Source organism: Salmo salar, chromosome 16, assembly GCF_965601325.2.
Source record: "Salmo salar chromosome 16, fSalSal1, whole genome shotgun sequence".
NCBI classification, from domain to species: Eukaryota; Metazoa; Chordata; class Actinopteri; order Salmoniformes; family Salmonidae; genus Salmo; species Salmo salar.
In genome coordinates this window covers 78,790,833-78,806,837 of record NC_138306.1, presented here as the reverse complement: position 1 = coordinate 78,806,837, position 16,005 = coordinate 78,790,833, and the positions used below count along the sequence as shown (strand labels likewise).

Below are 16,005 nucleotides of genomic sequence, written 5' to 3'. Positions count from 1 at the left end.
TGAATGAGCACATCAATTTACAGAAATACTCATCATAAACGTTGATAAAATACTCAACTGTTATTCAAAGAATTATAGATACACTTCTCCTTAATGCAACCGCTGTGTCAGATTTCAAAAAAGCTTTACGGCGAAAGAAAACTTTGCAATAATCTGAGTACAGCGCTCAGATATCAAAACAAGCCATACAGATACCCACCATTTTGGAGTCAACAGAAATGACAAAAATGACATTATAAATATTCACTTACCTTTGATGATCTTCATCGGAATGCACTCCCAGGAATCCCAGTTCCAGAATAAATGTTTGTTTTATCCGATAAAGTTCATCTTTATGTCCAAATACCTCCATTTTGTTTGCGCGTTCAGTCGAGTAATCCAAGTCCACTGTGCACGCGCAGTGAGTTCAGACGAAAAGTCAAAAACGTTATATTACAGTTCGTAGAAACATGTCAAACGATGTATAGAATCGATCTTTAGGATGTTTTTATCATAAATCTTCCATAATATTCCAACCGGACGATTCCTTTGTCTTCAGAAATGAAAAGGAGCACAGCTAACTCTCACGTGAGTGCGCGCCACTGAGCTCGCGCCACTGAGCTCATGTCATTTTCTCAGTCATCTGATTCCAATGGCTCTTATTCTCTCTCCATTCACAGTAGAAGCATGAAACAACGTTCTAAAGACTGTTGACATCTAGTGGAAGCCGTAGGAAATGCAATATGACCCCACAGACACTGTATACTGGATAGGGAATCACTTGAAAAACTACAAACCTCAGATTTCCACAGTTCCTGGTTGGATTTTTTCTCAGGTTTTTGCCTGCCATATGAGTTCTGTTATACTCACAGACATCATTCAAACATTTCTAGAAACTTCAGAGTGTTTTCTATCCAAATCTACTAATAATATGCATATCCTACCTTCTGGGCCTGAGTAGCAGGCAGTTTACTACGGGCACGCTTTTCATCCGGACATCAAAATACTGCCCCCTACCCCGATGAAGTTAAGAACAAATTCTTATTTACAATGACGGCTACACCGGCCAAACCTGGATGACGCTGGGCCAAATGTGCGCAGCCCTATGGGACTCCCAATCACGGCCGGTTGTGATACAGCCTGGATTTCAGGGTGTCTGTAGTGGTGCCTCTAACACTGAGATGCAGTGCCTTAGACCGCTGCGCCACTTGGGAGCCCAACCATGGGTAGTCTAGCCATAGGACAGGCTTCTTGGTAATACTAAACCATGGGTAGTCTAGCTATATGACAGGCTTCTTGGTGATACTGATCCATGGGTAGTCTAGCTATAGGACAGGCTTCTTGGTAAAACTAAACCATGGGTAGTCTAGCTATATGACAGGCTTCTTGGTGATACTGATCCATGGGTAGTCTAGCTATAGGACAGGCGTCTTGGTAATACTGATCCATGGGTAGTCTAGCTATAGGACAGGCATCTTGGTAATACTAAACCATGGGTAGTCTAGCTATAGGACAGGCTTCTTGGTAATACTAAACCATGGGTAGTCTTTCTTCTTGGTAATACTAAACCATGGGTAGTCTTTCTTCTTGGTAATACTAAACTATGGGTAGTCTAGCTATCATGCTCATAGAACTGTTTCCTCTTCTCTCTCCCTCCTTCTCTCCCCTACCACAGGCCAGAGATGAGGTGATCACGGTGTTGAAGGCTGAGAAGATTGACTTGGCCCTCTTGGAGGCCCAGTATGGGTTCGTCACCCCACAGAAGGTCCTTCAGGCCTTGCAGAGAGACACCGTCCAGAGCAAGGCTGAGACCTTCCAGGAAGACATCTACGAGAGGCCCATGGCTGAGGTAGCACAGTCTCAACAATCAATTTATTTATTTATTTATTTATTTCACCTTTATTTAACCAGGTAGACAAGTTGAGAACAAGTTCTCATTTACAATTGCGACCTGGCCAAGATAAAGCAAAGCAGTTCGACAACATACAAAAACACAGAGTTACACATGGAGTAAAACAACATACAATCAATGATGCAGTAGAAAAAAAAAAAGACTATATACAATGTGAGCAAATGATGTGAGATAAGGGAGGTAAAGGCAAAAAAATGCCATGGTGGCAAAGTAAATAAAGTATAGCAAGAAAAACACTGGAATGGTAGATTTGTAGTTTGAAGAAAGTTCAGAGATAAAATATAAATAATATGGTGCAAAGGAGCAAAATAAATAAAATAAATAAATACAGTAGGGGAAGAGGTAGTAGTTTGGGCTAAATTATAGATGGGCTATGTACAGGTGCAGTGATCTGTGAGCTGCTCTGACAGCTGGTGCTTAAAGCTAGTGAGGGAGATAAGTGTTTCCAGTTTCAGAGATTTTTGTAGTTCGTTCCAGTCATTGGCAGCAGAAAACTGGAAGGAGAGACGACCAAAGGAGGAGTTGGCTTTAGGGGTGACCAGAGAGATATACCTGCTGGAGCGCGTGCTACAGGTGGGTGCTGCTATGGTGACCAGTGAGCGGAGATAAGGGGGGACTTTACCTAGCAGGGTCTTGTAGATGACCTGGAGCCAATGTGTTTGGCGACGATTATGAAGCGAAGGCCAGCCAACGAGAGCGTACAGGTCGCAGTGGTGGGTAGTATATGGGGCTTTGGTGACAAAACGGATGGCACTGTGATAGACTGCATCCAGCTTGTTGAGTAGGGTATTGGAAGCTATTTTGTAAATGACATCGCCGAAGTCGAGGATTGGTAGGATGGTCAGTTTTACGAGGGTATGTTTGGCAGCATGAGTGAAGGATGCTTTGTTGCGAAATAGGAAGCCAATTCGAGATTTCACTTTGGATTGGAGATGATTGATGTGAGTCTGGAAGGAGAGTGTACACCAGACACCTAGGTATTTGTAGTTGTCCACAAATTCTAAGTTAGAACCGTCCAGAGAAGTGATGCTGGACAGGCGGGCAGGTGCAGGCAGCGATCGGTTGAAGAGCATGCATTTAGTTTTACTTGTGTTTAGGAGCAGTTGGAGACCACGGAAGGAGAGTTGAATGGCATTGAAGCTCGTCTGGAGGGTTGTTAACACAGTGTCCAAAGAAGGGCCAGAAGTGTACAGAATGGTGTCGTCTGCGTAGAGGTGGATCAGAGATTCACCAGCAGCAAGAGCGACATCATTTATGTATACAGAGAAAAGAGTTGGCCCAAGAATTGAACCCTGTGGTACCCCCATAGAGACTGCCAGAGGTCCAGACAGTAGGCCCTCCGATTTGACACACTGAACTCTGTCAGAGAAGTAGTTGGTGAACCAGGCGACGCAATCGTTTGAGAAACCAAGGCTACTGAGTCTGCCGATGAGGATGTGGTGATTAACAGAGTCAAAAGCTTTGGCCAGGTCAATGGATACGGCAGCACAGTATTGTTTCTTATCGATGGCGGTTACGATGTCGTTTAGGACCTTGAGCGTGGCTGAGGTGCACCCATGACCAGCTCTGAAACCAGATTGCATAGCGGAGAGGGTGCGGTGAGATTCGAAATGGTCGGTAATCTGTTTGTTGACTTGGCTTTCGAAGACCTTAGAAAGGCAGGGTAGGATGGATATAGGTCTGTAGCAATTTGGGTCAAGAGTGTCACCTCCTTTGAAGAGGGGGATGACAGCAGCTGCTTTCCAATCTATGGGAATCTCAGACGACACGAAAGAGAGGTTGAACAGGCTAGTAATAGGGGTTGCAATAATTTCGGCAGATAATTTTAGAAAGAAAGGGTCCAGATTGTCAAGCCCAGCTGATTTGTAGAGGTCTAGATTTTGCAGCTCTTTCAGAACATCAGCTGAATGGATTTGGGAGAAGGAGAAATGGGGGAGGCTTGGGCGAGTAGCTGTGGGGGGTGCAGTGCTGTTGAATGCAGTAGGGGTAGTTAGGTGGAAAGCATGGCCAGCCGTAGAAAAATGCTTATTGAAATTCTCAATTATAGTGGGCTTATCGGTGGTGACAGAGTTTCCTATCCTCAGTGCAGTGGGCAGTTGGGAGGAGGTGTTCTTATTCTCCATGGACTTTACAATACAGCAGCTCAGTAAAGTCTGGGGTCAGTGAAGTGTAGCACCCTGATAAGACGACTTGGAAGGGTTGAGACTCCAGCTACAGTATATGGGCGGCAGGTAGCCTGGCGGTTAAGAGCGTTGGGCCAGTAACAGAAAGGTTGCTGGTTCGAATCCCGAGCCGACTAGGTGAAAAATCTGTTGATGTGCCCTTGAGCAAGGCACTTAACCCTAATTGCTCCTGTAAGTCACTCTGGATAAGAGTCTGCTAAAATGTATATTAAGTAGCTACTTTGTAGGTTCGAAGATCAACTTTGGGTTTTTGTCTCATGACTGGACAATCACGTTTTAAAATACATTTATACATCCGATATCACCTCACATAGAGGTGACAGGAAGTGGTCAGTAAACGCTCTGGTCTCTCCTAGCTGGACAAGCTGGTGGAGAAGCAGAGGGAGACCCACCGTCGCATGCTGGAGCAGCTGCTGCTGACTGAGCAGTCCCACAAGCACGCCCTGTACAAGCTGGATGACGAGAAGAGGAACCATGGAGACTTCATGAGGAAGAGTGACGAGTTCACCAACCTGCTGGAGCAGGAACGAGAGAGGTCTGTTTGTTGCTCTGTTTCTCAACTTAACATACATGCGCAAAGGCAGGCACACACGCATGTATGCACATATACACACACACACACACACACACACGGATGCACGCGCACACACACACACACACACACACACACACACACACACACAAGAGTTGAGCACGCTCCTCCGAAAGGCTCCTCAAGGTGTTGAATGAATGATCTTGAAATGAACACCTACATGCCAAAACCTTTATGGATGATTTGTATTTACTGTTTTCACATAGAAAAGAGGGACTTAAAACCAAATGCTTGATAAATAATTCAATACATCAGTATCAGGTTGCCTTTGATTGGTAATCCCCTTATAAATGACGTGGCTGTATTATAACCCAGGTTGTGTTGAGACATGTTATCGTAAGACGACAGAGTGATGCATAATGCCAGAAGAAACGTTACTCATTGGCTTCCAAAGCACAATAACCCAATCCTGAATAGCTGCTATAGACAGATTCATACTGATGTTTGTGTAGGCTAGATATTAGAGTAATACGTGTTCTTTACGGTTAGCTGGTATTTACCTGGAATTTAGAACGACATTATGAATAGCAGACTGTAGTTACATACAGAGAAAAACTTTCTTGAAGGTTCCCAGTTTTACACACGTTTAGGTTTCATCCAGGTTTCTGCAACTGTGATAATTGAACTGTAATATACTCTATGTATAATATTACAGCAAATGAATGGACATGCCAAGGAGATGTCCAAAACAAACACTACATTACACTCTATTGTCATAAGCGTCGTAAGGGACAGACCAAGGCTCAGCGGGTATAGTGCTCATCTTCGTATATTTATTAAAGAGAGTGAACACTTAAACAAAAATAACAAACCGACAATCAACAGTTCTGTAAGGTTCACAGACTATACAGAAAGCAACCACCCACAAACCCAAAGGAAAAAACAGGCTGCCTAAATATGGCTTCCAATCAGAGACAACGAAAGACACCTGCCTCTGATTGGAAACCATACTCAGCCACACATAGAAAATGAACATAGAAAAAGAAAACTAGAACATATCCCCTGGAAACAAACAAACAAACCCCAAAACACACAGAAACAACACCCCCTGCCACGCCCTAACCATACTACAATGACAAATGACCCCTTACTGGTCAGGACGTGACATCTATACGCATTAACAGACCATCTGACAGAGTACAGAGTCTCCCTATTACAGACATGAATTGTGTCGTAACTCAAACATGACCCAGAATCATTCTGGTACTTAGAAACTCGACCATAGTGTTCAGATCGGGTGTGTTGAAGTCAAACTCGATGACTTGGCCCAAAATTAAACTGCCTTTGCCGTTGTTATAAGCAACATCTCACTCTCTCTCTCTCTCTGCAAACACGTACTCTGGCAGATTCTCTGTGTCAATAGTAATGTCTTTATATGGCAATGTCAGTCAGTGTGAAGTGAAGTCAGAGAGATCTGGCTTAAGTGTATCCACCCTGACAGAGAACTTTCAAGCCCTAACAGGGAGTTCACCTTCTGACTGAGGCTATGCCTTCCTGTAGAGACATCTATCATTGTAAATCTGTGTAAAACGGACTAAACTGTACCATACAGGTATAGTATGACCTCCTCCCTCCATCTCTCCCTCCATCCATCTCTCCCTCTTAGCCGCCCCTGCTGCCTCAGCCAGATTCATTCACACGTCCACCAAATCACTTCAGAGAGAGAGAGAGATTTGGCCATCAGCCCAGTCCAGAGCGAGATGCCCTAATTATGATGAACGCATTATCAGAACCTCTCTGGGTCGGTCGGTGTGTTTGGCTTGGCGGACCGCGGCCACGGCCTGGGCCTGCAGGACTGGGCTCAGTCACGGTTCGGAGGAGCGTGTCAGGAAGTGATGAAGTGCCATGATAAATATCCCTCCGTCCAGGGTTCACGTTAATTACTCTGTGAGAACAAGGTGAAAGATTTATACGGGAGAGAAAGAATACAATGGTCTAGGAGGAAAAGAGCATTAATCATACTGCATGTTCAACAAGATGTCAGGTCGCCATGGTAATGACTAAAGTTTGGCCATAGCTTTGTAGACTAGAGGACATCCAGATTTGGGCTTGAGTGCATAAACTGTAAAAAAAAAGTAGACCTGGAAGTTTTCTTCTACGTCTGTCTTCGTCATCTGTCTTCGCTCAGAGACCGGCTAGAGCAGAACTAGAGCAACACGTGAAGTGCTTGGGGAACAACGGTAGAGTAAAGGTGGGTGTCTCTGAGGTGTTGCCTTACCTCATCTAATCCCTGGTTGTTTGTCTAGACCAGTGGTTCCCAAACTTTTTATAGTCCCGTACCCCTTCAAACATTCAACCTCCAGCTGCGTACCCCCTCTAGCACCAGGGTCAGCACACTCTCAAATGTTGTTTTCTGCCATCATTGTAAGCCTGCCAAACACAAGCTATACAATACATTTATTAAACATAAGAATGAGAGCGAGTTTGTCACAACCCGGCTCGTGGGAATCATTTTCCAGTGTGTGCCTGTATTTAGTTTTCATGTTAGTGAGGGCCGAGAATCCACTCTCACATAGGTAAGCAAAGGGCATCAGTGTTTTAACAGCACAATTTGCCAAGGCAGGATACTCTCAGCGCAGCCCAATCCAGAAATCTGGCAGTGGCTTCTGATTAAATTCAGCTTTCACAGAACCGCTTGGTGGAATTTCGATGAGGCTCTCTTGTTCAGATATCGGTAAGTGGACTGGAGGCAGGGCATGAAAGAGATAACGAATCCAGTTGTTTGTGTCGTCCGTTTCAGGAAAGTACCTGCGTAATTGCGCACCCAGCTCACTCAGGTGCTTCGCTATATATCACATTTGACATTGTCCGTAAGCTTAAGTTCATTTGCACACAACAAATCATACAATGATGGAAAGACCTGTGTGTTGTCCTTGTTAATTCAGACAGAGAAGAGCTCCAACTTCTTAATCATAGCCTCAATTTTGTCTCGCACATTGAATATAGTTGCGGAGAGACCCTGTAATCCTAGATTGAGATCATTCAGGCGAGAAAAAACATCACCCAGATAGGCCAGTCGTGTGAGAAACTCGTCATCATGCAAGCGGTCAGACAAGTCAAAATTATGGTCAGTAAAGAAAACTTTAAGCTTTTCTCTCAATTTTTTTAGAAACGTGTCAATACTTTGCCCCTTGATAACCAGCGCACTTCTGTATGTTGTAAAAGCATTACATGCTCGCTGCCCATATCATTGCATAGTGCAGAAAATACATGTATGCGAAGCAGTAATTGTTTCAAAACATCTCCTGCCATGTCACTGATGCGACGTGAAACAGTGTTGCTTGATGAAGGCATTGTCTGTATAGTTTTTTTGGCCTTTCCCCCAGCATTGTCCCAGCCATTTCTGCGGCAGCAGGAAGAATTAAGTCCTCCACAATAGTATGGGGCTTGCCTGTCCTAGCCACTTGGTAGCTCACCATATAAGATGCTTCTAGCCCCTTCTTAGTAATGGTATTTGTTGCTTTTATACATGTCTTACTACTCGAAAGTTGTCTTAATTCTCGCTCCAAAAACTCCTGCGGCTTATTTTTCAAATTGGCATGTTTTGTTTCTAAATGTCGGTGCAAGAGTAAAGGTTTCATCGAGTTGTGAGATAGTACTTTTGCACATATAACACACCATGGCTGAGGAAAGGCACTACTCCCAATATCAGTGAAACCCAAATCAATGTAGTTCTCGTCATATTTGCGCCTCTTTGATGGTCCAACGTCCCTGTCTGTTGTTCGGTGCTTTCCCAGGTAAGGGGGCAGTAGCTCTTTGGCTGCATCAGATTCACAACTGTCAGTGTCCATGCTAGCTGGGCTAACAACAAATATAGAATTACTGATGCAAGCTTTGGATGTGCTCGTGGAAGCAGAACAACTTGTGTCGTCGACAGGTGCAGGTGAAGTACTGCTGGTAGCAGCAGTACTACTAGTAGAGCTGGTATGTGTCTCTATGGACACGGGCTTTACTTTTTTAACCATTTATCCATTTTCGAGCAAACGGAATGATCAGCAGCTACGTTTGGCTACATACGGACCGTTAATGGAATTCCCATGAGAGAGTAACAGTTAATGTGATTGGATGTTAATTATTTGACTAGGCTACCTGTATTTGACATTGTGTTGTTATTTCGCTGATCACTAGATGGTTTCATTTAATTTTTGGCAGTGAAACGAAAACCTCAATCAAATGTAAAGCCCCGTTGGAAAATATAAATGGACTGTTTGAAAATGTGAAGAATTTTCAATTATAATAAAAATAAAAAATGGAATCACATTTTTATTTGGCGTACCCCCGGCGGCATTGCGCGGAAACCCAGTTTGGGAATACCTGGTCTAAACTATCCTCAAAAGACTGATTCTTTTTACATGGCTGAATTCTGGGTAATTATGATATTATCCTATACTGTTACAAACTATCAAATGTCTAGAGAGTCAGCAACCCTTAAGATTACTGAAGGGTTCTGTCCTATTAAGACTGTATCATTTAGGCTACAAACAGTGTTTATTCAAGCCAAACAAAATCACTAAATAAAGTTGGGCCTGGACAAAGAAACAGTAGAGTCACTTTCTCAAAGTAACTCTGAGTATTGACATTCAACAGCCCACCAGCACGTACACAGACTGTCACATGTGTTGCTGTCTTGTCTTGTGTTTACCATTTGGACCAAACATGGACATGAACCAGGGGGTAAAAAGGCTCCTTTGAACCATCATAAACCTTTTTGCTCAAAATGGAAACACATTCTCTTCGACTCTCTTGGATGTCTACAGCAAAAATGCTTCCCCAAAGCAATTTCAATAAATACTTTAACTGTAGCAGTCGTCCCATTTCAGGACCTGATACGTCGTGTGGCAGCTTCTGTTCTGAAGACAGCCATTCCCCAAAATAATCACAGGGGGAAGAAACACAAAACAGCAAAACCTCAGAACACACAGAATGTAGATGGACAAACCAATTATCACTGGTCTGAAGAGAGCGACAATAGCCCCTTTGATCTAAGCACTAAAGCTTGGCCATAGCTCACCCATTTGAAGAGCACTGCGCAGCACCAGTTTTTGATTTCATGCCCGTTAATCCATTGTTGTATGATGCATTTTCGCTGGATGTAGTCATTTCCTTTCTGGACCCTGCTGGCAAACAGTGAGTGTGATTACATACTACAAGGGCTATGTGTAGGGATTTAAGAACAGATGAGACACCAGAGCTCCCCTTCTCTCTTCTCTCTCTCTTCTCTCTCTCTCTCCCTCCCTCCATTTCCTCCTCTCTTTCTCATTTGTCATTGTCTCTTTCTCCCTCTTTATTTTGGCACTGAGCCTCCAACTGTTGGGTGACCCTTCCTGGTCCTGGAAAGCTCATGTAGCATGTTAATCTGGGAGTTAAGGGGGAGAGAGGGTTTGGGGAGGGGGGGGGGCGGGGTTGATAGAGGTCAAGTAGCCCCCTCTGATTAATTGGCTATTGAGCCATGTCCAGGCACGAGGACCTCACTACAGTGTACAGTGTGTTTGTGTGTGGCAGTAGTGGGGTGTGAGAGCAGAGTAGCACTGAGCACTCTAACCATCAGCAGATGTTGTCTGAAACATGACTTCAACACGTGTGTAACGTACAGCACCGAGGCACTTCAGCTCACTCTGTCTCTTTTGGGTTTGAAAGGTGAAAGGTTCATTTGGTTTACTAATATGTTAATATGCAAATCTGGATGTTTTTCTTTTCTTGTTAGTGGGTGACTATATCTTTAGACAAAAATGATGTTTCTCATGGAAAAGTAGCGCTCTGGTCATTGGTTTGACAGCATAGTAAGATGGATGGGTGTTCTCTCTCTACATCTCTACAGTCTCATCTCACACACAGGGGCTCAGTGTGCCGGTCCACTGACCCTGTCATGATTACATCATTCAGGTGCATCTGGAACCTTCCACTGCCATTCCACCATTCCTTGTGATGCTTATTATCACCCTGCGTCCCAAATGGCACCCTGTTCCCCATGTAGGGTACTACTTTTTCCAGGACCCCATATTGGGCTCTGGTCAAAAGTAGTGCACTACATAGGGAATAGGGTGCCATTTGGGACGCAGTTCCTTCTCAGTTCTCGAAGATAGAACATTGGACCGTTTTGATCTGCTTCCATGAATTCATTATAATGTATGAGCAGGAACAGCATACCTCTCTCAGTATGACTACCCCTTCAGGGTAGGATCGACTACAAATGTCCAGGACTATGTTTTAAGAAGTTATCATCCAGCTGTTACTGGTGCAGGCACAAGCAGGATCCCCTGTCACATCTTGACTATCTATTTTAGAGGCTATTACTCTCTCATTAACTAGTAAAGGCAGCAGAGTGATGAATCATCTGTTGCTGACCAATTAGATTCCAGAGCATCCAGCCAAGACTCTTAACAGTTGGTCATGACTTTAATTAAGGAATAGCACACCTGTATTGCCACGGCTCCCAGAATGCTTTGCTACACTTACGCATACTGTACATTCCTGTTTGGAATTTCAGTGTAGGGCTGAAGGTATAGAGAAAACATGACAGAATTTTGCGACTTGCCAGCATAATGTTTATCCCCACAAGGAATAAGATAAAAGAAACACGAAACCATCTTTAATTGGAATGTAAAAAATGTATATGATCGTTTATCGCTGCTTTTTGATGTGGAAAGAGTTGCAAACAGAGGTCATGGACTTGGAAAGGAGAAGAGCAGAGACACACACACACTTGCAGTAAGCAAACTCTCAATGACTTTGTTTTCCATGTGTGAAGGGGAGACATTGTTTGAAATGTGTGTAGTGGTGTGCTCTAAGGTCCAACCACAGGAACTGTGGTGAGGTCCAGAATCATCACACAGCTATGACATATTCACCAACTCCTTCTAAACATACAGATGGCACAGACTCCCCTCGATGTGCTTTGTTCAAACAAAGCGGGCTGGAACTCGGCTCCGGTTGTGTCAGTACATCTTTGACCTTCCACTTCTGGGAAATACGGACTGAGGAAATTTTGGCTTAAGCGATTCAGCCAGCATAACTCCGTGCTTTCAGAATTTCTGCCAGTGTGAGAGTTGTGTCAGTGTCCTACGATTCATCCTTTGAAAACTCTCATTCACAAGAATACTGCTTTTTTCGTAAGAAAATACCATACCTACTAACCAGACTTGTTAGACGATTATTGTAGTTAATGTGGTTTGTTTTATGACTTCCTCTCTGAATACTTTCTTGTCTGAACTTGAAAGCCTGTATATATGTTTTATGGCACAGTTCACATGATACAGTGTGTATTCAGGTAGAAACGTATCCTCTTGAGGTGGCTGAAGCTACAAACTAAACTAAATATGGAACCTAAGGGGAAATCCACTTCTCTTTTCTTTTCTGTCTTTACAGTTCATTTGATCACCCTGTTGCAAACTTTTATTTGTTGTACTTATAGTTATGGTGTGGTTTTCATATAAGCCCTTTTGGGCTTCATACCTCACCTGCACACCGTTTTTACCCGTTTTTTTATCTTTACTGTTTTGTCTTTCACTTCTTTTTTATGGTGTGAATAAATCAAACCTAACACCTAAACCAGGGGAGGTTTAAAAAGGATTCTAAAGTTTGTAATTTCCACTTTGAAATTTCAGACTTGATTTTCCCTTACGAAAAATGCATCAACCCCTACAAAAATGTCCATTTAATTATAATCCACATAATAATTCACATGTCCTGTTGCTGCAGGATTTACGTTCCTGCTGTGAGAAACTGGTCAAATTAATATCCCACACCTGTACACACAGTAATTGTGTCACACAGGCGTGGCCTTGGACCGATTGGAAAATGTGAGCTGATTCCTGATTGTGACCTGACAGACTAGTCTGCCAACAGTTCCTCTTCCTCCTCTACTGCCAGATAGTGAGAGGATTGTCTAGCCATGGACGTGACAATGATGAGACCAACGCTTTGATCAGTGTGCTCCACTAAGATCTGCCTCTAATAGAACTGAAGCATATCCCACCAGGTTACGTATTGTGATGAGAAAGCCTGTTAAAAACCCACTGCACAGCTAATAGACACTTTTAGTGCACTGTACTCAATACACAAGATCTATAATGATGACCGTATTTTTACCACAGTGCAGTACCTAGTTGAACCTCAACCAGTAATGTGTCTAGGAGGTGAACTATAACTAAAACCTTGGACATAATGATTAAAGGCCCGTTTTACGACATGTAAGTGCTTTTCTTAGTGTGCAGACCTGTCAGACGTTTCTCCGTTACCTCTGGAAATGTGTGGGCCAATTAGGTCCGGTAGCCATCATTGTATGGCGTCGTGTGATTACATATCTCTGACAGAATGCAGTGATTAGCCTGGCAGAACACAGAGTACATACTCTACTCTCAGCTCCTATGTTCACCCTGTGAGACAGAGAAAGAGAGAGAGTGTATGACTTTGGATGATTAAGCACATCAGTGCTTTGCATAATGAACTATGCCTTCCACTCCTTCCCTCCCGCATTTTCATGTACTGTTAAAACTCTCCAACTTTTGGGGAATTTAAGCCCAGTTAAGATTTGCCAAGTTTGTGTCACTGTCCCTTGTATAAATGGATTCCTCCCTTGCGTAAGTGTGTCCAGCTATTAGGGTTTCATTCCACTCCCCCAGAGGTATTCCAAAAAGTAAATGGAACTTTGGGAAGGAAATCTAGCAGTTAACACACCAGTAAGCCTGAAATGTCTTCCCCATGTTCTGCCTCCGTAGAATCTGATGAGTGAGTAAAGACGAGTCTTCAATTACAACAGAGGAGCAAAAGTGCCAGGAATTACATGTTGAGGATACTTTTACCAGCAATCTGATTTCTCTCTCCCTGTAGCAGTTGTTTGAGTGGATAGCCTACACAGTACCTCTTAAATTATGGCTGGCACAACATGGGTAAAGGAAGTTCTTTTCATATTGTCATGCTGAAAGGAAGCGACTGACAGCTTGAAGGTTGTGTGCGTCCCGAATGGCACCCCATTCCCTATATAGTGCACTAATTATGACCAGAGCCCTATGGACCCTGGTCCAAAGTATACTGCACTATAACGGGAAAAGGGTGCCATTTTGGACGTAGACTTGAACATGACGTCTCTGAGGCTGGCAGCAGCAGCTGTGTCTGTCTGTACAATGTGCTGGAGCTGCTCACGCTCTCCCGCCAACATGGTGTCAAGATAGTGAGTGAATTATGGGGGAAAAGGAGCCCAGAGCTGCCAGTTGAAATCTCTTGTCGAGGTGAATGCATTCTCCATTCTCCGGGCCGGACGGCTCTCTCTCTGTCTGGCTGAATTGTGAAAATGTTTCATTCAAACTGGGATGTGGCAAACAAACATTTGTGTTTTGATGGCATCTACCCGTAATCACAGTGGCATTTCCTGCAAATCTTTTTGGAGGAATTATATACTGCTCAAAAAAATAAAGGGAACACTTAAACAACACAATGTAACTCCAAGTCAATCACAGTTCTGTGAAATCAAACTGTCCACTTAGGAAGCAACACTGATTGACAATAAATGTCACATGCTGTTGTGCAAATGGAATAGACAACAGGTGGAAATTATAGGCAATTAGCAAGACACCCCCAATAAAGGAGTGGTTCTGCAGGTGGTAACCACAGACCACTTCTCAGTTCCTATGCTTCCTGGCTGATGTTTTGGTCACTTCTGAATGCTGGCGGTGCTCTCACTCTTGTGGTAGCATGAGACGGAGTCTACAACCCACACAAGTGGCTCAGGTAGTGCAGCTCATCCAGGATGGCACATCAATGCGAGCTGTGGCAGAAAGGTTTGCTGTGTCTGTCAGCGTAGTGTCCAGAGCATGGAGGCGCTACCAGGAGACAGGCCAGTACATCAGGGGACGTGGAGGAGGCCGTAGGAGGGCAACAACCCAGCAGCAGGACCGCTACCTCCGCCTTTGTGCAAGGAGGAGCAGGAGGAGCACTGCCAGAGCCCTGCAAAATGACCTCCAGCAGGCCACAAATATGCATGTGTCTGCTCAAACGGTCAGAAACAGACTCCATGAGGGTGGTATGAGGGCCCGACGTCCACAGGTGGGGGTTGTGCTTACAGCCCAACACCGTGCAGGACGTTTGGCATTTGCCAGAGAACACCAAGATTGTCAAATTCGCCACTGGCGCCCTGTGCTCTTCACAGATGAAAGCAGGTTAACACTGAGCATGTGACAGACGTGACAGAGTCTGGAGACGCCGTGGAGAACGTTCTGCTGCCTGCAACATCCTCCAGAATGACCAGTTTGGCGGTGGGTCAGTCATGGTGTGGGGTGGCATTTCTTTGGGGGGCCGCACAGCCCTCCATGTGCTCGCCAGAGGTAGCCTGACTGCCATTAGGTACCGAGATGAGATCCTCAGACCCCTTGTGAGACCATATGCTGGTGCGGTTGGCCCTGGGTTCCTCCTAATGCATGACAATGCTAGACCTCATGTGGCTGGAGTGTGTCAGCAGTTCCTGCAAGAGGAAGGCATTGATGCTATGGACTGGCCCGCCCGTTCCCCAGACCTGAATCCAATTGAGCACATCTGGGACATCATGTCTCGCTCCATCCACCAACACCACGTTGCACCACAGACTGTCCAGGAGTTGGCGGATGCTTTAGTCCAGGTCCGGGAGGAGATCCCTCAGGAGACCATCTGCCACCTCGTCAGGAGCTTGCCCAGGCGTTGTAGGGAGGTCATACAGGCACGTGGAGGCCACACACACTACTGAGCCTCATTTTGACTTGTTTTAAGGACATTACATCAAAGTTGGATCAGCCTGTAGTGTGGTTTTCCACTTTCATTTTGAGTGTGACTCCAAATCCAGGCCTCTATGGGTTGATAAATTGGATTTCCATTGATTATTTTTGTGTGATCTTGTTGTCAGCACATTCAACTATGTAAAGAAAAAAGTATTTAATAAGATTATTTAATTCATTCAGATCTAGGATGTGTTATTTTAGTGTTCCCTTTATTTTTTTGAGCAGTGTATTTGCAATCTTGTGTCATTCTGTATTCTGTCATGTCGTATGACATTGAGCAGTCAGTAACAGCACATGCCAAAAGAGACATGAACATGTTTTGTACAAGCCAGGGGGCTGGATCGCTCAGAACAACCATAGATAAGGGGCTTCTCTCTGACATGACTTGCCCCTGATGTAAAGTCTAATGGTTTATGTCAAGTGCTGTGTGTTGCTTAATTTTGATTGGCGCAGCAGTCTAAGGCACTGCTTGAGGCATCACTACATACACCCTGGTTCGATTCCAGGCTGTAACACAACCGACCGTGATTGGGAGTCCGATAGGGCGGCGCACAATTGGCCTAGCATCGTCTGGGTTTGGCCGGTGTAGGCCAT

The 16,005-nt window shown here is 44.4% G+C and overlaps 2 protein-coding genes across 5 annotated transcripts in view; one reads left to right on the top strand and one right to left on the bottom strand.

Moving 5' to 3' along the window:
* The window catches only part of LOC106574607 (uncharacterized), a 104,000-nt gene that overhangs the window by 54,650 nt on the left and 33,345 nt on the right, over positions 1 to 16,005 (bottom strand). The window contains exon 1 of one of the 4 annotated variants that reach the window (XM_045697962.2): positions 9,678 to 9,941. The exons of the other annotated variants lie outside the window; for them this stretch is intronic. The gene's annotated coding sequence lies outside the window, so the exon portion shown is untranslated. Of the gene's footprint in view, positions 1 to 9,677; positions 9,942 to 16,005 lie in introns of those variants that run through there. 4 annotated transcript variants of the gene reach the window in all.
* The window catches only part of LOC106574771 (filamin A-interacting protein 1-like), an 82,816-nt gene that overhangs the window by 38,332 nt on the left and 28,479 nt on the right, over positions 1 to 16,005 (top strand). Inside the window, exons 3-4 of the mRNA XM_082963008.1 lie at positions 1,655 to 1,828; positions 4,431 to 4,609. Coding sequence (XP_082819134.1) covers positions 1,655 to 1,828; positions 4,431 to 4,609 — 353 coding nt within the window. The remainder of the gene's footprint in view (positions 1 to 1,654; positions 1,829 to 4,430; positions 4,610 to 16,005) is intronic.